General features: G+C 39.3%; 1 protein-coding gene and 1 long non-coding RNA gene across 8 annotated transcripts in view; one reads left to right on the forward strand and one right to left on the reverse strand.

The window, feature by feature from the left end:
* The window catches only part of CTNNA3 (catenin alpha 3), a 542,113-nt gene that overhangs the window by 513,398 nt on the left and 5,422 nt on the right, over positions 1-23,293 (forward strand). For all 7 annotated transcript variants that reach the window (XM_074592075.1, XM_074592077.1, XM_074592076.1 and 4 more), the window contains 2 exons: positions 2,164-2,269; positions 9,855-9,989. In XM_074592075.1, coding sequence (XP_074448176.1) covers positions 2,164-2,269; positions 9,855-9,989 — 241 coding nt within the window. The remainder of the gene's footprint in view (positions 1-2,163; positions 2,270-9,854; positions 9,990-23,293) is intronic.
* On the reverse strand, positions 8,600-18,838 carry LOC141745024 (uncharacterized). Its single transcript, XR_012587644.1, has 3 exons — positions 18,702-18,838; positions 10,304-10,399; positions 8,600-9,418 (listed from the first exon to the last, which is right to left on the reverse strand). It is a non-coding gene; the product is annotated as an uncharacterized LOC141745024 (long non-coding RNA).

A 23,293-nucleotide genomic window follows, 5' to 3' on the forward strand; every position in this document is an offset into this window, starting at 1 on the left:
CTGCCCCACATTTCTTAGATAATGTAGCACAGAAGAACTCGAACCTTTGGTGCAATTAGGTGGCAAGTGGAGCAGAAGTCCTGTCAGTCCTCATTGCCGAGTGTTCCTCTAATGGCTCTCACAGTGGCCGTGTTTGTGGTAGAAAGAATTACTTCCTTTTCATTTGTTTAAAATATCTTTCTTGGGTACAATTGCTTCATTCTCATTAGCCAGATCCTCTGAGAGATTTGCACAGGTAAAAGAAAATTGCAGGTTTAATTGAACAGCTTCACCTTCAAAATACTCGGCCAGTGTATCTTCAGCTGTCAAAAAAGCTGCTGGCTGATACTCACATGAATTACCTCAGCAGAAATTACTTGCACTGTTATCTCATTAGATAACCCAGTTCTTTAATTCTGGGTTATCTTCACCTTTTCTGTTGTTTGACTCGTAGCCTGGCTTAAAACTTTCCAGGAGGGTACCAGACTGCCTGTAGTTTGTGCAGCACCTAAAGGACTTGCTGTGAATAACTGACATAACAACATAACACGACATAACAGCTGGCCTTTGGAACTCACCACAATGCAAAAGGAAATGAAAAACTTAACAGTGGACTGAAACAAAATGGTGGGAAGATTCAGTTTGCAGTCGTAAGAATTCACTTGTGCAGTGAAGGGTTAGAAGGGAAAATCTCAGGAAAGGCAAATGACAGGTATGGTGAAGTGTGAAGTACTTAATCCTGGACATACGGCATTGCATTTGCCAATTCACTCCTCACATACACTGTTAATTCTTCTCTAAACTCTAATCAATTTACTAAATAGGTTTTCCATGACAAGAAGATTCTGTAGAAAAGTAACACGTAAAATACCCGATTCTAGGTCGTTCCAAATGTGGGCTTCAAAAGTTGAGAATAAGGAACTGTAATTTGTAAAGTATGCTTTTTCCCTCAAGAACAAATAGTTCTTTGGTAAGCAATATAATCAATCAAGAAAAGAAGAGATTAAACATTACCTGCCATGTGTTGTCACCACTGTCTTTTCACTCAACGAAATGTTTGTATAACTACATACGATAATATTTTTTGGCTAAATGAGTTTTTTACTGGAATGGTTAGCTGCCTTTATACGGGAAACCATACTGACTTCAAGGAAGAGTCTTCTCATTTGAACAAAGAAGTATAGTCATTTTAGTATAGTCATTTTTTCCCATGTTTTCTACTTTGTCTGTTGCAGAACTTGTAAACTGATATGAGGCCTTCAGGAATTAAATGTTTATGTAATAAAACTAAAAGTATTCTTCTCAAAGATGTTACGGCAAAGTTGAATTTAGCAGGGTTGCTCACTTCATACGTGTGTGAAGTATAATTAGGTGTTGGTTTTAGTTTAGCTGAAGTATTTCAGCATTGAAGAAGCTGAAGCAGAAGAGACCATGAAGATAATGGTTGTCAGTATTACCTACCTTAAGTAGTCGCATTTTACTTAGATTCTGGAAACATTCTCATGTAATCAAAGAAGGGGGGGGGGGCATATGTACAAAATCAAAGAAGCTGGCTTCTAGAAAAACTGTTCACAAGGACTTTACAGTCTTGCTAAAGTAAAAATTGTTCTTTGAATAATTCATGAAATTATTTGGAAAGTACTTGGAGATATGGCATATCTGTATTTTGAGTGGCATTTGTTAGCTTTAATTGCAGCCCTGTTCATATATTTCCATTCATGCTTGTGTACACCAATTAAATAAAAAAAAAAACCAAACCCTGTTTTTTCTGACCAGATACCCATAATGAGTCTCAGAATACATCACTGCTGAACTTTCTTTGAACATATTTACTAGAAAATTCCTGGAAGGGAAAGGAACATAAACTCCATATAATCAAGGGAAAAGCAAATGGCACAAGTACTTTCTTAAAATCCGTGTCCTCAGGATTTGGCATGGGTTGTGCTTCCAGGATGAAAAAACTGCGTGACATCTTTCTGGTACTTCTGCATCCAGTTGATGCCAAACAATACAAATTTGTGGGACGTGAAAACAAAACAGTTGGGGGGGCGGGGATTTAATTAATGTTGCTTCTGTATGGATTAGTTGTTTTACTCAATTGAGTTTTTCTGTGCCTAATTTGCATGGATAAGATTTATTCTCAGTTTTTGAATAATGTAGCAGGGTTCTTCGTTTCATTTGAAGGGGTAGAGGACCACTGAAGAACACATCTGATGTAATTAATGCAGCAAAAATGATTTCAGAGTCAGGATCAAGGATGGATGTCCTAGCACGGCTGATTGCCAATCAGGTAGGTTATTTATGCAGCAGTGCATTAAACTTTGTCACATATTAATCCATCCACAGAACCTCCAACACCTGAGAAGGTCACTTACAAAAACACTCGCGACATTTTTAGATCTACCTCTCTGATTTTCCTTTTCTTCTCGATTTCTGAAGTGAGATCCTGTTTTAATTGTATGTGTGGATTCTCTTCTTCATACATAACAATGTGTCTGTTTAGGTACACTTAAAAACACACATAAATGTATGTCTACGTTTATCACAGATGTTTATGTACATATGTATGCAACATTTTAGAGATACAGTATATATGAATATATATATTTCTAGCTCCTTTAAGCTGAGTGCAACATTTTAGATGTATAGTGTAGTCTGTTCTTGACTTTGGGTAAATTACCCAGAAACAACTGGAGTTGTTTCAGGTGGGTCAGTTTAGATGGGGGAACACAGGACTGTGGCATCGGCACAGAGTTCTGCTTACTGTTTCGGCCAGGTGCTTAGTAATGTTACTGACTTTTCTTCTCTGTCTTTGAAATTATTTGTTTTCCACCCTAATCTCTATATATTTTACAAAATCTGTGCTTTTGCTGTACCTAGGTTATCTTTCCTACCTCTCAAGCCAACACTGTCTGTTTCTTTGGAGCGCTGATGTCCAGTGGTTTTCCATGTAAATAGCCTTCTGGATAGTCAAGTGTTTTGGCCTTTGCATACCTGCAGTCTTGAGGTGATTTTTTTAGCATTGAAAAGAAATACGAATCATCATCAAAAGGTTAGAGCTATAAGGTCTACTTTATTTCCATTGGATTTTTAAAGCATCAGATAGCTCAAAAACCCCCTACCAAAACTCCAAACCAGGATCTATGTAAATCGATAAGCATGCCCATTTTCCTGGCGAAGACAACTGCATAGTAGCTTAGTAAATGAATACACCAAGCAGCTCGCCACATGCAGCCCCTCTTTCTCTACGAAGTAAGGCTGGTTGTTTTAGGGCCAGACAGTGCCGATAGAACAGTGTAGTGAAATGTCAGTGTGCAAGTATGGAATCTAAAGCATTTATGTTCCTAGTCTCTGTGACTGCCTTTTAGGCACAGGGTGGCATGGTATAGTCACTGTCTTCCTCACATACTGTCACTCTTCCCCTCGCTTCCGATTTTCATACACAATGCTTTCTTTTCTAATACCTATGAAGTGGTAACAATCTGTTAGTGTATTCTGTCATATGTCTCTCTGAATTCCAGATAACAAGACAAAGAATTTTTATTCTCGATCTATACAGTTACGATCTGATTTGTGGAAAAACTAGGTAAAATGTCTTGAGTCTCATTTCTGATCTAGACAGATGTTCTTCCAGCACCTCTCTTTTCAAGAGCATTGGAGAATGGCTCCTTTCAAGATTCTATCAATTACAAATTAAAATTCAAAACTGTAACTTGTCACTGGTCTATTGCAGAAAACAATGTGTTATCAAAAGCAAAGAGGAGGAAGGGTCATAGTCCCTTGCTCTTTTTAGAATAGGGAATCCAGTCTCACTGAAATATTTCTTCCCTAAAATTTTTCTTTTCCTGTATTATTACAGTGAGTCCAGTGTAGGAACATGAACAAATTAAGTGTGAGCAAAAAGTGTCCATGAATCATCAACTAATAATTTTTGCGTACCCTCGTAGCTGCTGGGAAATGTGACATCATTCAAGTTACTGTAACATTTTTACTGGATTCACTCAAACGATTTCCATTTGTCCTGGCTCAGAGCTTGCACACAGTTGATACCCTCGAGGCGCCTGACCCCTGGTATTTATTCCCTGTGGTACCTTGTATGCATCCGAAAGACACTAGTGAGGTATAGGGCTACTTTAGGTGTAATTTCACTTTATAAGCACTAGAAGAAAATAAGTATATACAATTTGTGGTGAACATAGCTACGATCATTGCTAGACACGTCAAACTTATTGAAAAGGAGAATCTCACCTTTTCTCCTCCTGTTACAAAGCTTAATATGATCTTCTCATTCCTCAGATGGCTGGAAATCTTTTAACTTCTATAACCTTTTTTCCCCATGCCAAATCAGCCTTTACCTTTCAGAGCTCTTTTCTCACTGTGGGGTTTTTTTAATCTCCAAGGTATTTGTAGAGACCAGTGATTCCTTTTCTCAGCTGTTATTTTGCCAAATTTTCTATGCCTTGTTCTCTTGAGGGTCATAAAATAAAAGAAACTTTACATTCCTCTGGGCTGCCTAATTGCTGTTCTCTGAAGTTGGTCTCCACCCTGAACCCTTCAAGGGTTCACATCTGAACCCTTCAAGAATTTGGTGCCCAGACTGGAAGATGAATTCTAATCAGGTTTTATGAGTGCCTTTCTCAGCAGCATTAATGCTTCTTAGTGGAATATTTCACCTGTTGCCTTTCAGTAACATCTAAATTATGTGGAATTTTTATTCCATGTAAAAATGGATTTGTTTGATTTGCTTCAAAATTGGAAATAGATAGCTCCACATTGTACCAATTTTCAAGTAACTGTTTTAGGTCCTTTCGTTCTTCCTGTGCATACTTTTCTTGACACCCTGTCACTAGTTGCTGTTGGGCTTAGGCTACCCTGTAAGTATTGGTTATAATTTCTGACACTGTCATTTAATTAGGCCACATCATTTTACTGTTCACAGTAGTCCCACGACTCAGCTATTATTCTGCCTTTGCAATTAACAGGACGACAGTAATGTATGATAGCATTTTCAGTATTCGAAGCTACATGCAAGCAAGAAAAGCAAAAACTCCGCTCTATTTCCTCCGTCTAGCTTCAGACCTGAGCAAGAACCCAAAATAGGCAATCGCTGCATAATGAAGAATCATTGTCATATCTCTCTGACCTTTTCCTGTTCATGAAACATTTTCAAATGAATTACTTTGGTTCACACTCCATGTAATTTCAGAGATTCAGAATTGAGAACTGCGGAATTACATTGTTCATGCAGTTTTTGTGTTAGGAGGGGAAAAAAAAGCAACCACAGCACCCTGAAACTGTATTTGCAGTATTTTATGACTCCTCAACCACAACGGCACCTCTCTCATACACTGTTCTTCATTTCAGATTTTTATAAATCCCGCTTCCTGTGTTTGAAGGAAAGGGACACCCGTGTGGTACAATTAGCAGAATTCAGTTATATTTCAGTCCCTACTCACAGCACTTTAAGATGACTCAGAGTTAACAACTGTGAAAATAATCACAGTGCAGCATCAACATAAACCTAGGCAAATTAATCACAAGTACATTGATAATAAATTTAGTTTAAAATAAGATTGTTCCAAATTCATTGTCAAATTTGTGACCTGAAAACCCTAAGATAATTAAGGCAGTTAGTACATCCTGGTTTTAATGGAACGTGCAGTAGATTAAGATCTTTATTAAAAGCCTTCTCAGTATTCCAGTCATTTTGCATCAGGAGGTGCTGGTGTGTTATGATCCCAGTAAGAAGAGGCACTCAGACTCTGTGAGGTGCCATTTAAAATGCTGTTTGTCACAATGACACTGTAAGGGAAGAATAGTGTAATCAAACACCCCCTTCAATGGTGGGAACCCCAAGTGGCGTAGCATTGAACAGGCCTCTGGTCTGCACGCAGCATGCTGGGCAGGCCCCGTCCAGAGACGAGATTTCCCCCATTTTGGTCATTTTAGATATTACGGGACTTTCTTACAAGGAAACTATTCTGTTAATCATTTCCACTGTCAAACGGGATGTTCACCTGAGAACTTCTTTCTGCAGTCCTAGGTAAAGACAAGGATACAAGCTCCCAAGTGGGAGCTGCCCACACAGGCTGAAGGCCCAGCGGTCCCTGCAGCAGAGCGCAGCACAGGCCGGGTTAACTGCTGGGTGCGTCAGTAATGCCTCCACGTACAGGGGTCTTGGTCAGGATCAATACAGCAGTGCAATAAAATGTTAACTACTTTTAAATTCCGAAAGTATAGGAATCAATATGAAACCTCTCTTTGTATAGAATCAGGTACTCTCCTGACATAGAAGCTGATTTCATGTATTTTAAAAAAGTTCTCCTGAAAGTAAAATTGAAAAGGCATCCTTTAAAATGATTAGCTGATAAATATGATCCAAGCAGATGTGCCGAAAAGATCTTCTGATTACAGGATCATCTTACCTAAAAGCTTACACTTAACAAAACAGTTGCAATAAATTACACATTTATACTTAAATAAATATATAAATTTATGTAAATAAAATTTACATAAGTAAATAAAATTTATATAAGTGGATTTGCGTGTGACTACACCCAGTACTACTCACTATGAAGACAGGTTCAGATTCTAGAGAAATGCTACTGACTTTGTTAGGAAAGGCATGAAATCGAAGTAACACAAGAACAGTATTGTTTACAGTCAGAATTTCCTGCAGAATTGATTGTCTTGATCTTTTATGCTACTGCTGTCCAATGGCTTTTTCACTTGGATTGTGAATGTTGGTTTCACTGTTCCTAATCGGTGCATAATTTATCAAATCACTTTGAGGTTTCTGTGGATATTATTTTTATTAGGTAAAACACCACTGCATCTTTTGGATGCAAGTCAGGTCTGATCCTGTTCTTACAGAAACTGTTGTTAACACCCTACTACCTTCAACATGTATGGGACAGAACCTCTCATAATTTGCCAGGATCCCTGGCTAAGAATGTGAGGCATTAAACTGGTGACGATGAATTGCACGTGGGATGATTAAACTCAGAATTTATTATTTGTCCTTCTGTTGCAGCCTAGTGTTTAGGTTGACTAGCAAGCAAGATATTGCTTGTACCAGATGCTTCGGAGCAATATGTAGAGGATTCCTTATGGAATATCCTCTCTACAGAGTACATTCCTTTCTAACATCTGTTTTCTGGTTGATTTGGATATGCTATAATGCATGAGGTTTAATGATTTTTTTAATACTTTATCCTGATTAAAGTAGTGTAGATTGTTATTTTTACCCCTGCAAATGCCTCTTCTTTATATTGTGTTGGTCCGTGCCTTGATATATCATCTCGTAAAGTTTTACGGGTAAAGTACATAAAAATGAGCACACCTGGTCACACAATAGGTTCATTTAGGCCAATATCCTGTGGCTGACAATAGTGAATACATACGGAACTTGGCGAGATAATGGCATGTCTTTCATCATACTTCCACAATATGGTCTCCCAACCTCCAGCAGCCATTCAAGGATTTACTTAACCAAACATATTTTTTATACACTTGCTATATATTAAATAGCCCTTGATGTTTTTTTCATTAATTTGTCCAGTAATTTTTTTAACCCCTGTAAGGTTTTAGTATAACCATTCTGCAACAAACATTTCTGCAACTTAACAACAGAGTTAGGAACAATCATCTCCTTTGTTTTGAACCCATGATAGTTACTTTTAATGGCTTCTTGGTTTTGTATTGGATGAAAGAATACCTGTTTTCATGAAAATCTTGCTGTCCTTTTCCTCTGTTCTTATCTGCCTTGTAATGGGCAAGAGAGGGGAAAGGTGCACCAAACCTACACAGGGTAGTAAAGCTGTGGGTATACCACAGAGTTGTACAGTTGCATCATCGCATTTCATAAGTCTTTTACTAATAATGCTTAGCATTTGCTTTTTTTGAATGCTACTGAGCACTGAACCGGTGTTTTCATGGAACTATTTTAACTTCATGGTCTTGATCTCGAGTGGCATTTTCCTGGCCTTTAATGCTTATCATCTTTAGCATTCCTAAAATGTTACACATTTCTTCTCTAATGGTATATAATGAAGATAGTAAATGTGACTGGCCTGCCAATGTTACTACATAAAAGAGTTCTATATAATAAGGGTAAAATATTCTTTTCTCTGAACTTGTATAACTGACATTGATACTATCTGAAGTGGATGAGATGCTGTATTGGCACCTTATCTGCCCATCTCTTTGAGTTTTTCCCCTAAGACAAAAATAAATCACAGTGTATGAGGTATCACAAGAGGAATAGAAAAAACTGAGAAGCAAACATCTCATTCCAGGAAATACGCCCTGTCTTGATGTAATTAGTTCTGATGCTTAGAGGGATTATAGTTGCATTTGACTGGAAGTGAAAAAAACAGTGGATATTCCAGTTTTCTAAACAGTTGCTGAGGTACCAGTATTTAAATACTGATTTCTGCCGTTCCTAAAGCAGTGTTGAGTAAGGAAGAAACAAAGACATATTTTAATATAGTTTTCCATCATACACTAACACTTTGAAGACACCAAAGATAAAGAAGAGTATTTCAAGAAACTCTTCTGTTTTTCTTCTAAACTATGCCCAAGTACAGAAAACATTTTAGTAATGGATCTAGCAGAACATGAGGTAAGGACTGACATTTAATTCAAATTAATTAATTTTAAATTGTTTGCTTTAATTTCTTTGTTATTCCTTGTTATCGTTTTCTAAGTCTAAAACATGAACTTGTGTGCTTAACAAAATATTTCTATTCTATTGCATAGTCACGAAGAGTAGAATCATCACCCCCCCATTTTAAGCAAGTATCAAGTCCCTTCAGTAAAGCCAGTAGTTTAGGTAAAGTATTTAACGAATTATGTAGAGCTGGTGCTTTTTCTGACGCATAGCAGGTTTTGGATTTAAATTGTTTTATTTAAATTCCATAAAACCAAAGGCTTAATAACTGTACAAAACCATAGATGGTTATTGCCACTGCGGTTGGTAGGAATGTATCTTTTCTTTTTTTTGATATACAAAGCTGAACACAATTTCCTATCAAAACAAAGTGACCATATTTATAATTTAAGTACAGCACAAAGGCTAAAAACTTCTCTGAAAAACTGTAGGGATCTATTTCTTATTTATCACGCTCACTTTTTAGGGCCGTGGTAGTACGATAGGGACTCACCATTCACCTTAAGATCCCTTTATTCTGCCAGAGCAATGAAAAGCAGCTTTAGAACAAACGCATGCCAGGCCTTAGGTGTCCGGCCTGGTACTCACAGAACAGTATTTCCCCTCCAAGGACTCAAGTATTTGGGGAATTCACAGAAGTGAGGGTAGAACAGTGCTATTCTTATAAAAAATACTGTGTTGTTAAAGGTATTGAAATCGGAGAGCTTTCTGTAGGACAGTCTTACTTCCCACTGATACAGAAGATCCATGGATCAAGTTGAATAAACTCTGGATGGAACATAAAAAACATAGATTGTATTATAAGATAAAGCATAATTTTATATAAACGTTAACATTGCTCTGCATGCATGTTTACATTTGCCCACATAACTATATAGGTATCTTCTTAAAAAGAAATCATAACCTCTTAGGAATTGAAGGGAAAATAATTATTCTATACATGAAACAATTTGTTTAGAGAAATTGCTAAGGAAAGACAGCAGTATAAAATAAAAAGTGAATATGGCGAAGTTTAGGATTATTCTGAGCTTCTCCAATTACCTTGTTAAAAAGCTTCACAAGGAATTACACAACCTGATAGATCTGCAGTGAAAAGCAAGGCTACATTCCTGTACAATTTGAATACTCCTCAGTGAACTGTTAACCTGATGTCTGAGACAAGTTGCTAAAATGCTTTATTAATTGTTCTTTTCTTAATCTTCAGTGTCCAGACCAGTCGTGCAAACAGGATTTACTGGCTTACCTAGAACAGATCAAGCTATACTCCCATCAGCTCAAAATCTGCAGTCAAGTTAAAGCAGAAATCCAGAACCTAGGTGGAGAGCTTATCATGTCTGCTGTAAGTAGGATGGTATTAATTACTCTTGTTAATCAAAATAAATCTTAAATTTGAGTTTTGCTTTCCTGTGCTAGTGAGATGTTCCAGTGTAGTTCTGAATCTCGTTCTATTCCCCACTGTTTTTTTATACTCGCTTAACACAGAGAATCTAAGACAGTGAAGTGTAAGACTGTTGGCTTAAAAGAAATACCAAGAAATCGCTTGTATTTTTTTTTCTTTTAAATTCTCAAAACATACCATTCTTCACTGTTATTCCAGAGTAATTTGGTTTTAAGAACTGTAACGCATTTTAAGATAGAGGTTCATTTACTTACATATATGGAGTATGCACGTATGTGTGTTTACACACAAAAAGAAATCTCTAGAGATGTACTTCCAGTTCAGAAGGAAACAACGGACATTCTACATCACTACAGAAATAAAGAAAATTAAGAGCAAGGTGACTTGATTCAGTAGTAGATTTCGTTATTTTGCATTACTTAAAGAGCCATTAGTTCCTTTACAGCTAAGTATGATTAGCCATGGAAAACATACTGTTTGTGATTCTGTGGAACTTTTATGCTCTCTTCCTCAGCACAAATCTGATCACATGCATTCATATAATGTCTTTACCATCACATATTCTTTGATTATTATTGTTATTACCTGTAGCATATGGGATTATGATTTCAACACATAAAATCTGCTAAAAGGTACAAAAAACAGGTAACAAAAGCTTCCCACCCCACATTCTTACTGTTTAAATACTTTAGTCTGGAATATATATATCAGTAGAACTATTAGTACGTTTTATATGGTTTATAAACTAATCAGAAATGAACCCTCTATTGCTGATGTGAGATTTGAAACACTGTATTTGTAGAATGTTGGTGATGGCTATTCAAATGGAAATTCGGAGACCATATTTAAACCTCTGAAACTTACAGACAATTTTGAATTGAACATACACCTTCTGAAGCAAACACTTGTTTTCACTTGGGTTGTAAATTAATCAGGTTTATCATAGAATCATAGAATGGTTTGGGTTGGAAGGGACCTTCGAGACGATCTAGTTCCAAGCCCCCTGCCATGGGCAGGGACACCTCCCACCAGACCAGGTTGCTCAAAGCCCCATCCAACCTGGTCTTGAACACCACCAGGGATGGGGCATCCACAGCTTCTCTGGGCAACCTGTTCCAGTGCCTCACCACCCTCACAGCAAAGAATTTCTTCCTAATACCTAATCTAAATCTCCCCTCTTTCAGTTTGAAACCGGTCCCCCTTGTCCTATCGCTCCACTATCTCATGAAGAGTCCCTCCCCATCTCTCCTATGGGCCCCCTTTAGGTACTGGAAGGCTGCTATAAGGTCTCCTTGGAGCCTTCTCTTCTCCAGGCTGAACAACCCCAACTCCTTCAGCCTGTCCTCACAGGAGAGGTGCTCCAGCCCTCTGGTCGTTTTCGTGGCCCTCCTCTGGAATTGCTCCAACAGGTCCCTGTCCTTACGTTGAGAGCCCCAGAGCTGGACACAGGACTCCAGGTGGCTTTTTGGGCTGCAGGTGTGTATTGCCAGCTCATGTTGAGCTTCTCATCAACCAGCACCCCCAAGTCCTTCTCCTCAGGGCTGCTCTCAATCCATTCTCCGCCCAGCCTGTATTTGTGCCTGGGATTGCCGTGACCCAGATGCAGGACCTTGCACTTGGCCTGGTTGAACTTCATGAGGTTTGCGTGGGCCCGCGTCCCAAGCCTGTCCACTTTCTTCTGGATGGCATCCCCTCCCTCCAGCATGTCTTCCACTCCACACAGCTTGGTGTTGTCGGCAAACTTGCTGAGGGTGCACTCAATCCCAGAATTCATGTCGCTGACAAAGATGTTGAACAGCATTGGTCCTAGTACCGATCCCTGGAGGGACACCAGTCCTCCCTGGTCTCCATGTGTCCTGTGTTGTCAATGCTCTCAGCTTCCCCATGTTGTCTGTAACCTTCTTCTGATGGTCCAACACGACAGAAATCCATGTATCCCTCTGTGCTTAGAGGCCTTGTTTCACTACTTCATTCTCCCGCTCACCTGCACATAAACTGTTCACATCTTCTCAAGTACTAGTGCTTTTTACCCCAACTTCTGTGCTTCTTACATGCTCCCCCTTATCACGATAGATAGATAGACAGACAGACAGACAGATAGAGCAAGCTTTGAATCTGCCATAAACCTCCCCTGAAGTCCAGTACGGCTGTGCAACAAGCAGCAGTGGTGCAGATCCTGACTGTGCAGTCCATGCGACAGGCTGCTGGCCACCCGCTTTGGAGCCAAGGACTGGGCTCTGTCTGTCTTTCCTTCTCTGGGACTTCTCACTTGGGACTCGTTTTTTACTCTATACAGTGTCTGATTTTGTGATCTAGTATTTGTTATTTGGCATTTTTGTGTCTCTACGAAATTTGGAAATCTGACATTAGCTAACTAGTAAGTTAAAAAGATACTGGAGGACTGACAAATGAACAAATGCACAACACAGATAAACCTTACTCGCTTACAAAACTAGTTAAAAGCTACAGCTTCTTGCACATCACAATGTTTATATGATTTGAATTGTAAACTACTTTACTTTGGCAAATTTGGATTCACATGGATCCTTGACCTACAGAAATCTGCATACCACCTGATACATATGATCTATAATTTTCCTGGTCCTGTTTCCATTCCTGAGCGCAACTGATTGGTGGACTGACTGTGAGAAATTTTGGAAGCCTAGTTTGGTTCTTGCTCTTTTTTCCTCCCACTGTAATGATACTCAGTTTTCTCTTTACCATTTTATTATGTCACGTATATGTCAACAGCAGGAAGTACATAACCTTAGTGCAAAAATTTTAATTCTAAAAATGAAAACCCAAACTTAACTTAATTCATAATCCCAGAAGGATGGTGACAGATGTTAACCCTATTTCAAGGAAGGAGGACGAGGATGTATATTGTGTGCATCCAGAAGTTCCAGTTCAGGAAAGCAAATAATTGCTTAACTCAGTCCCGGTTCAAAAAACACACTTAAACAGGTGCTTAGCTTGGAGTCACTGGAAATTAGGAACGTGCTTAAGAGTCCTGGACAGTTTTGGAAGTGTTTTGTGGAGTTAAGGTGAGATGCTGTAAATTCTGGTTGTTACTCTGTTAAAGCAATCTTGGAAAATGCTCCAATGAATGTATTTTTTTTTAAATATGGGTGATGCTGTTAGGCCTATAAAAGAGAGAAAAACTACCAGCCAGTGTTCCAAGAGATCTCTGCTCTTAAGCAAAGCCTTTTAAAGTCAGTGGAGACATACCTGGTTGGCATCAGTGGCTATAAAACATTTCTATAAAATTAAAAAAATAGTCGCAGTACTCTAAATGTCCAGTATTGGGAAGGGGAGGGCATTCATGAGTGACTGTGCTCAACTGTCTCTTTTCAGTTAAAATTGTGGTTATGTGAAAATGCAACCAAACCAAACTGTGATGGCTTTCCTATAAGACTTGTCCTAATCTATATGTAAATTAACTATTTGTGTTTGACCTGCTTCAGTTTTTGGAGAATACGGGAATTAAAAATGGGTTGTATGGATAAAGCGGTAAGGCGAGAGGGAGAGAAATTCATTACTTAAATTCATTACTTATACAAAATGACTGATTATTGAACTGCTTTTTTTTAAAAGCTGGAGCAAATTCTGTCTTTGAAAGTCCATGTGGAGGGCTTTAGAATTTGATCAGGTAGGTTAGCTGGCCTTGGAAAAAGTGACAAACCAAAGAAGTTCTGCGTAAGAAAGCACAGAGGTTCCCTCTCTGTGTCCGTCCTCCCATCCCCCCCAAAAAACCCCAAAACACGCACACACAGGTCTGGGAGCATAGCAAGGAAAAAGCTCTCTAGAAAATACGCGGACAGAACATCTGTGCCCTGAGTATCTGTTAAGTATCTGCTCAGGCGGATGAATTTCACTTCTCTAGCCAAAAGCTTTTTTATAGTTTATGCAACACTATTAAATCTTCAGATTTTGCTCATATAAAATCAGCAGCAAAGTTCTTTTTTCAAGCAGTCAGAACTGTAGCTGGAATAGGATTATATTCTCCCCAGTCCTGATCTTCCCTGATTTATCTGTTTATGCTAATAAAGAATGAGAAACAGAAAAAGACATCAGGCATGATTAAGAAAAAAAAAAAAGAAAGCGTGCCCTTGCAGATACTAAAGTTTTCATTAAGTAAAAAAATCAGGAGTGTCAAAATATCTGAAATTCTGTCCTTCCTCTGGATAGTGAAGATCTACAAGAAAAAGTGTACTAGAAAGGGCATTGCTTTATTGCAATTGCTCCATTTTTTGCTTTAACTGTTTCCCTGCGCTTTCTGTCTTCTGGACCCACGTATGTGTGTGCTTGAGATTGAACTACCCGAGTCTTGCTCATCCTTCAGCTGCCTGTTGTTCGCTCCTCGCAGTTCCCTTCTGTTACCTCCTGTGTCCCCCACGTGCTGTGACACGCATATGCAACCAGAAGAGCTGAGGAGGAAAACCGCTCTCCCGTGAGAAATTACAGATTTCCACATTCAGATGGTTAATACCAACTTCCACACTGGCAAGTCAACTTTGCTGTACAAAGTGAGACCAATTGAGCAAAAGCTGTTGCCAGACCTCAAATCCTCAGATAAAAGCAGTGTTGTACAGATGCAAGATACCCACCCCACACTTCTCTTCCTCTGACAATAACAACCGTGCACGAGGATCTCGCATTTAAATTGGCCTCGAGGAATTTTAAAGGTTTTTCTCACAAGAAGAGTAGTAGTTCATAAAAAAAAATCCTCTATTGAAGCCTAAAGACGAAGTCAAAGGAAAGAATAGAGGAATGAAGAGCAGAGGATGTACTCCTGTCCTGTCACGTATTTGTAGATCTGTAAAAGAAAGCACTATCTTCTTGAAATAGAGCTAAGTCATAACACCAGTATCATCTTCTGGATGAAGCTATAGAGGAGAAAGTAAAGTAGACATAAAATGGGGTTACAGATTTACCTTAATATATTGCTGTGTAACAGCGCTCAGCAATGCTGATAAGGGCACCTGTATCTCTGTCAACAGGAAAATAGATTCTCATCTATAGAAGCACTAAGGAGGTACTGGTGACTGCCAGCATAGTTCAGTTCGGGACTTAGTCCCATGACAACAAAGAGCACTATGCATATGAAAAAGTATGTTGCAGTCCACAAACTCAGCTCATAGTCACTCACTCTCTATGTCACATTATCTTCTTCAGTTGTTTTTCATCTGTGTCCTCTGTGCCCTTGTCTTCCCTGTAACACTGACAGCCTGCCCTGGAATGTTTCTTACTTAAAATTAATACCCCTGCCGTATCATTAGTGTAGGTTAAATAGGCCAGTTTGCCTGGGGCAGTTGGAATGCTTCTGGGAGTATCCAGCTGATAGTCCTCCTAACTGCTCTCCTCCATTAGTGGCTTTTTGACTTCAGGCCATATAATCTTGTAGTCTCTTTACTGCAGTTACGTGGACACCGGCCTTTCTCACTGCCCTTCCCTCAGCCCCAGTACCTTCACTCTAGTCAGTGGCACAGCAATGCTCAGAGCCCCAGGTACGCTGGTTACAAAAGGGTGAGGTACAGAAAAAGAGAGGAAGAGATGTGTGAATCATTAGCTTCTAGTGTGCTTCATTCACTGCAGTTTTGTTTTTTCATTCATTAAAAATTCCTTAATCAGTATTTGGTCTTTCATCCTCCCATACACGGCTTAAATTTTTAAATAATGCAGCTAGCATTGCCAGTTTGTAAGCTGCACAAGTGAAAATGTTGAGGATTCAGTAAGTCTTCACTAGGTGTGATTAAACAGGAAACGGACAATTCCTTCTATTAATTAGAATTAATTTGTGCTTCTTCAGGCACAAAATAATGGAGTAACATTTGCAGTATGCAGATTGACAGTAATTGCATTCATTTATGTAGATAATATGATAATTAATTTACAAGTACTGCACAATGATAGGCTTGCACGTTGACAGCTTGCTTTTTTTCCCAACAGTGGCTTTAAATAAAGAGAATTATATCACAGGGCAGAAAATTAACATATCTTATATGGGAGCATTGCGCGCTCTGACTTCTGCCAGCCAATTCTGTTTGGTGCTATTTATAGTCATTATCGTCTTGTATTTCATTTTATATTGTATTTGGCAAGGGAGCAAAGCTTTTTGGCCTTAAAAAGGAAACAGAAATCTGGAAGAGAGAGTTCTCAGAGCTACAGTATCACAGAATTTGATAAATGGCATAGAAAATATCTGTCAGGTTAGCCAGCCTTACCTGCGTGCTGAAGGCCATTTCACTCTGTTTTTCCTGCAAATGTCTCATTTGATTTATCTTTGACTCTTCCTGTTGGTATCTGGAGAACCATACTTACTTAAAACAGTGACATAAGTCCACTTTTGTGCCAAATGTAGGTGCTTTAATACTTCATGCTTCAATGTTGGATTTAAATGCCTATTACTAACCACGCCAGTTAAATCAAGAGTTGCCTGCACAATATTGCTATGAACATGTTTCAGCTTTGAAGGCTGTAGCACAGGTAGAAACACACGGAGTCAAAGCACTAAGCTAGCATGTCGAAAAGTACAAGGTGGGGTATCTGTAGCTGCCACCAGCCCTTTGGCTGACACAGTCCCAATCCTTGGATTGCCATTCCCTAGGAAACTGATTTCTCAGCCAACATGCGAGGGCTGTGGCAGCTGGAAAGCCGCTCAACGCCTTCGCTGCAGTTGGAGGTTTTCAGTTCCTGCCAGAGAGGAGGCACACAGCAAGAGCTGGCATTTTGCCGAACCCTTCTAAAGAGCTGCTCCTTCAGCAGGGGAGGGGATGGGGAGCAGTGCATTCCAGTTCCTTTTAGGGTTTCTGTTTGGGTTTGCATTTTCCTCCTAAACAAGAGGAAAAACAAGTTTTTCTCCCTAAAACTGGGCAGAACGGCATCCTGGCTGCAGCGCCTGGAGAACTGAAGAATGGGAGCAGAGGGCTGAGGAGCAGGCTGGCAATCATATTGAAATATTGGCTGCTGTAACAGCCCACTTGATTTATTACAGGTAGAGTTTGTTCTTCCTAGTTCAGTACCACTGTCCTGCTCGTACTGCTGTGCGACCTTCAGTGAAAAAAAGTCTCTTTTGCCTTGGTCTAAGTCCATAGCTGCTGTTCTGACAAAGCTGATGCCTGCGTGTGCCAAAGGCGCAGCTACTGCTCCTTGTTCAGCCAGTTTGTTTCTCCTTGCTGGTATTTCTCCATGTCATTGGCAACTTGTAGTTCAGTTTGTTTGAACTAATGGTGGAAGGTCACTTGTTGGGCCTTACACTGTGCATAAAATTAGTTCTTTGTCGGTATTTGATTCTGAAAATAACAAAACACTACTTTTCTGAAAGTTGACGTGAACCCCTAGGAGTTGGTACATTATCTGAACATTTTTTTTACTCAGAGTTGACAGAAATGTTTCACTGTTTGTTTTTTTACGCAATAACACCACATTTTTCGCTGCTTTTGCCTGGTGTCTGCTGGTAGGTGTGTGTATAGAAAATGCCTGGCCTTTAGAAGCAAAGCAAGGGATGTGGTTTTTCCTGTTAATTACTTACAGACAGGTCAATTGCTGTTGCATTCTAAACTGCATCTACCAAGAAAAACTCATCTAAAGCAGCACAAAGTATTACTGGTAATGTGCACTACAAGTGAGTTAACTTTTCCTAATAATAATTACTTTGCTAATTAGCAAAATCAGGATGTATTTTATAGTTCTTAGCCTCAGTGCACGTAAAAGATTGTTGCAGCAAACACTCCATTTCTTCACAAACTGAATGGAAACAGCAAGGAAAGGATTTATATTAAAACATTATTCTCTTTTTCTCAAGGACCTGATTTTTAAAACCTAGTGGTTTTTTTGAAAACCTTCCTGCAAGTGAAAGCAGCAGTACTTGGGAGGGCCTGAGCTAACCGCCCGTCTAAGCATATGTTCCATTATGGTGTTTCAGGGAAACAGTTTTACAGTACTTACGTAAGTTGTTTATCATTTAACTTGGACACAGGGCCTGGTCTAATTATAGGACTCAATTTCAGTTCTTTGAATCTTATATAGCCTGAAGCAGGTTCTGGTAATGGTTAGTTATTGAGTTCATTAGATTCAATTTCACCACCTTAAAAACAGGTAAAACGCAAAACAAACCCCGAATACCCTTCAGGTGTATAATGTAATTACTAGACAGACAGACAGACACGGATAACCAATGGAATAGCCACATTTTTAGGAAAATTCAGCTTATTGAAAATAAACACCACCCAAATGGTGAGGCAGATTTCCCAACGCCAGTTCCACAAATTGAGATGAAACCTCTTCGATATCCCAAAGGGAGAGCGTGGCAAAGCAGAGGTGAGTAAAAGGCAGAGGGAAGTTTCCAGTAATGAGAAAAAAGAATTGCAATGGCAAGTCTCCCTTTGGTTTATTTTATATATAACCTGTACTGGGATTGAATCCATAATAGGTTTTATGTATCATCTGGCTGTTATATGAAGAGACATGGTAGTTCATGAAATGCTTCCAGCTCTTCAGCTTTTGCCTGTGCTTTCTTGAACGCTTATCTTCTGTTATATTTTATATAGCAACCTTAGTAAAAGTACCGTAAAATAATTCGCAACAGCAATTGTTACACAAAGCAAAAAGTGGGAAGAAAATGAAAAGCAAAATGTAATAGGTACTCCTTACCTTAAATGCAGCTCTACTCAGAAGCTCACTGCTCTTCATAGACATTTAAGAAGTAGTTGTCAAAGAAATAGAAATTCAGTCTCAGTCTCTTGGTATAGTGTAACAAAGAAAATGCGCTTCTAGGAGTCTCATTAAACCTAGAGTTTCAATTAAGATAAATTTTTAATAACTGACCTTGTTTCCAAAAGAATTTTAAGTTCAGACTTCAAACATTGATTAAAGAACTGTGTATTTGATATTCAATTCTTAGTTTTCACCTGTATGAAAAATGAACTATAAATAGCACTTGGGAGATGGTAAACAGCCTATTGATAAATCTGTGCTCAAATAGTAAACTTCAGTTCCCTGAAAAAAAAAAAATTAATGCTCCCAGCAGACCAATCCAGAGTATCACAACTGTGGTTGCAGCAGACTTCCACGTTACATATCAAATAATGTTTTGTGAGTATTGTTTTGCATGTCTCTCATAGCTTTGCTCCAGAAGGCAATCGTCTGCCACTTCTTTATATCAAAGAGACAGCATCTGCAAATCTACACAAAGAGTATGAATGGGAGACTGACTTATTTACATGCTTGGAGAATAAGGAAATTCTGCATTTGTTTAACTGCTACAGAAACAACTCCTACTGACACATGACAAGGCAAGCATTTCTTAGTACACTGAACAGAAAATACTTTGACCAAAAAAGAGTAATGATTCTCTTAAATAATTCTGAATATTAAATAAAAGTAACAGATGATATCAGTTATATATTCTTAAACTTCATATAGTGATGGATTGCTACTACTGCCAAGACATGAAATTATTTTAGAAAAACTTGAAAAATATGATGCATGTAAACAAATTGAAAACAAAGTTTTGAAAGTAATTTTTTTCTGAATTCCCCTTTCTTCAGCTTTGTTATTCAATGGAGAGTTTGCTTACTTGCACACAGGACTCATTACAGAAGAGGAATGCAAGTGCTGGGGACAAGAGTCGATTTCAGCATGAGCGCTGCCAGACTGGTCTTTGCTGGTGGTGGGTTGGGGTGATTATTGTTTTTTTAAAAAATTACTATCTTCAGTCTGTATCTTCTGTGTTCCACCACAAAATGAAGTTACAGTGGTTATAGAACCCGTCTGTATTCCTTTTGCAATGGAATCAAAGTACTAACGCTCACAGGACAGATGATATATTTAAATAGGGAAAGATATGGTAAGGGATGCTTTTCCTTTAAGGAATTATTGTCTTGACTGACACAGTCAGACCTGTGAAACGTGGAGACTGCAACGTTGTGTCACCATGAAAAGTGCCAAAAGAGCAAAAGTGGGAGTCATGTAAAAATAAAACAGCTTTTAGTTTGGAGTTGGTTTGTTTGTTTTGCTAGTGAATCTTTATGTACCGCTTGCTACACATCGAAGAGTTTGCAGCTACATCTCTCTAAATGAAATGAACTTAAATGCTCAATGAATATTTTATCAGTCTTTCATTTATGCCAAGTTTCATTTCATCAGTTTTCTTAGATATGAGACCTTGAAGAGCCTGCTGAATAGCTGAGATAAAAGCATTCACGTGAAGACAGTCCTTGAGTATGTTAGGTTCATAGAAGAACAAGAGATTTACACTAAACTCTGTAATGTTGCTGGCACTGAAGTATAAAAACAGCTGCTCCCTAGAGACAAAAATAATATATAAAATGTATGGCCTGATTCTTACCATCTGTGGTACCTGTCGAAGAACATCTTCTAAAAGCTTCTCCAAAATTTTAAATGCAGTTAAGAAATACCTCCCCCCTGCAATATCCACATTTTCTGTGTAGAAGGAAGACCAGTGTGAGATGCATACCGAAAAGTGAGGGGGAACTGAGGCACTGCAAACAACATGCTGCCTGAAGGGGCAGCATTAAGTCTCCCTGTATTTCAATGCCTATGCAGAGGTGCTGAGCAAAGTAAAACTAACGGCGATCGCTGCCTGTCCCGACATACACCACCTGCCACCACGGTAACGGCAGCAAAACCCTAATTTAGCCTTCGTGGTAGGTAAGTTCTCTGCTGTTCAGCAGGGAGGCACACAGCAGCTCTTTCTTATATTTTTGTTTTAGGTACCTGTTTCTTCACGCCCCTTTCTGTATCTTGGGACATCTTTTTTAAAAGCGCTTAAATAATATGGCAGAGGTTCAGTTCCTCTGGTATGGCAAGCGGGCAGTGGAATTCAGCCACTCCAGTTTCATACAGTTGTACAATCGGGTTTATAGTTCAGTCTTCACATTTTTAGCATTTAAAATGATGGAACTGATAGGTGTCCACTCCCTAGATCTCGTGTCAAACTAAAAGGCTAACATGCCATGTATTGGTTTGCAATTAGAACCTCATCAAAATTAAGAGACCCATGAAGCTTATTTATTGTTCATTCTGGTAGACGTATATTATTATATTTTAAGAACTAAAACTACAGTTTTCTTGCCACACAGTGGCACACACAGTGACGTAGTGAAGGAGCTGTGGACTGTTCCACTGCCAAAGGCATTTTGTGAAAGGAGCTACAGGTGCCAGAATGCAGTGAAAACTCTGCAGTTTCCACGGGAGAGGAAAGGCAAGTAGGTTGTTAACTATCTCCTGGAAGGATTCCACTTCATTATCCATATTTCACAGTATAAATTAGAGTCACAATAAAAACTGAAGTTTTAGAACAACCTTCTGTCCTGTCTGGATGCTGCTTCAAGTTTCTTTGAGAAGTGTTTTCCTTTCCACGCAAACAGATTTATTTTCTCCCCACTCCCGGAGCAGCAGTCACTAGGCAGCCCTGCCCAGCCTGCTGCCCAGCCTGCCGCCCTCCCAGCGTGGCTCTAATGCCAGGCAGCTTTAAAAAAGTGGCAGGATTACAGAGACATTACAGACACTGAAATCACTGAGAAACTTCAGGAAAACACCTGCCCCTTAAGCCCACACACTTTCTGCCACAGAAACAAAACTGTCTTCTTTCGCCCCCTCTGGCACACAGCAGCTTCACAGGGGTGTTACTACGCCGCCAGTGCTAGAAAAATGAGTGTGTATGATGCCACCGGTATTTACCACTGGAAAAAAAGATTATTCACAGCTCTTAAGACTCTGTCAGGTACATAGTGTTGTCAGCTGTTGTAGAAAACAACAGATATTAAAAGAGAGTGTTAGCGAGAAAGTGAGAGAGTGTCTGTGCATAATTAGTGCTCCAGTTAGAATGAAAGAAAAAAGAGAGACAACTGAAACTTTGTCTCTTTCTCATTCTAACCAAATAATCTATATTGTGCCAGTCACTATTCGGCAGTTTGACATTTAGACATGAGTTCATCTGCTAGTGAGCTAATCCTGCACCCCTAGGCAGCCTCCCTAGAAAAAGGGACTGAAGATGTATCTGGGACTGAAGATGTATCAGGAGAGTAATGGCAAGGCCTCTGAGCAGAATACCGTACTGACAGCCTGTAATTTTATAATATGTTTGGTATAAAAGCAGTATTTAAAATAAGCTTTAGGCTTGGCAGTCACCAAGTGCTTTGAGCCTCCCTTCACACTGCATCCCAAAACCTATGTCGTACTGCTAGACCTCGCAGAGCGGCCAGGCAGCCTGCTGCCCTGACGCTGAGTTTGGAAAACACAGGCCCCAAATACACCTACTGGTTTATGGTAGAATACGGCCATGCAACGATCACATGACTATTATTAAACTGGAAATCCCTTTTAAAAAACTCACATGCTGCAGCAAGGAATGAACTTTTAAGAGGCCATCTGGTGAATTTTACACCTTTTCTTGGCGTATAGTGATAATTCCAGTTTGCCATCACACACATTTGTGTGTTCAACCAGCCCTCTTAAGTATTTTTAATGGGGGGGGGGGGCATTAGCAAGGTTTTTTGCGCACTTTCAGAGAGCAGCAATAAACATGATATTAACTGGAGGGTTTTTCTGCCAGTTCAGAAGTGTTTCCAAGAATGAAACTAAGTCCAGCCCCTTGGCTGCATTTTTATTATTGCCTTATTTGCATTTGCATGTATGTGTATAAAGTGTCACACTGTCACCATGAATACAGACAGCAACACACTCCTCTCACCTGATCATTTGATGCGGCAAAGGGGAGAAGACCGCGACCCTCTCCTAACAACTCGGTTTGCAAAGCTGCAGATTGCAAAAGACAGTGTGATTAGGCTGGATGACAAAGCTCGTCATCGTTCTTCCACTCAACCCAATGGCCCTTTTAGAGAACTGACTTCATTGCTTTTGCAGATGACAAACATTTCAACAGAGAAGCTGGTGCAGAAGTTGAAATGTAGGCTCTCCACTTACACAGAGTGATCCTACTATTTTTACACCTAGACCATAGTGGGCTGCGTCAGCATTGGCACGTAGGCAAGTGACAAATGGTCAGTGCGCTTTGAGTATGTAACTCTGTGTGTGCGTGTGCACGATTAGATTCTCTGTGTGCACACACATTTGCGCACACCTACACACATACTCTCTAGAAAGTAAACCACCGTCATGCCTGAAGTTAAGGTATGGTCCTAAAACCAATACTGTTATCCTGACACACTGATGTAAATTTGACTTTTAACACTCCTCTTCCCTGTTTTGAGGATAAAATT

Source organism: Larus michahellis, chromosome 6 (genome assembly GCF_964199755.1).
Source record: "Larus michahellis chromosome 6, bLarMic1.1, whole genome shotgun sequence".
NCBI lineage: Eukaryota > Metazoa > Chordata > Aves > Charadriiformes > Laridae > Larus > Larus michahellis.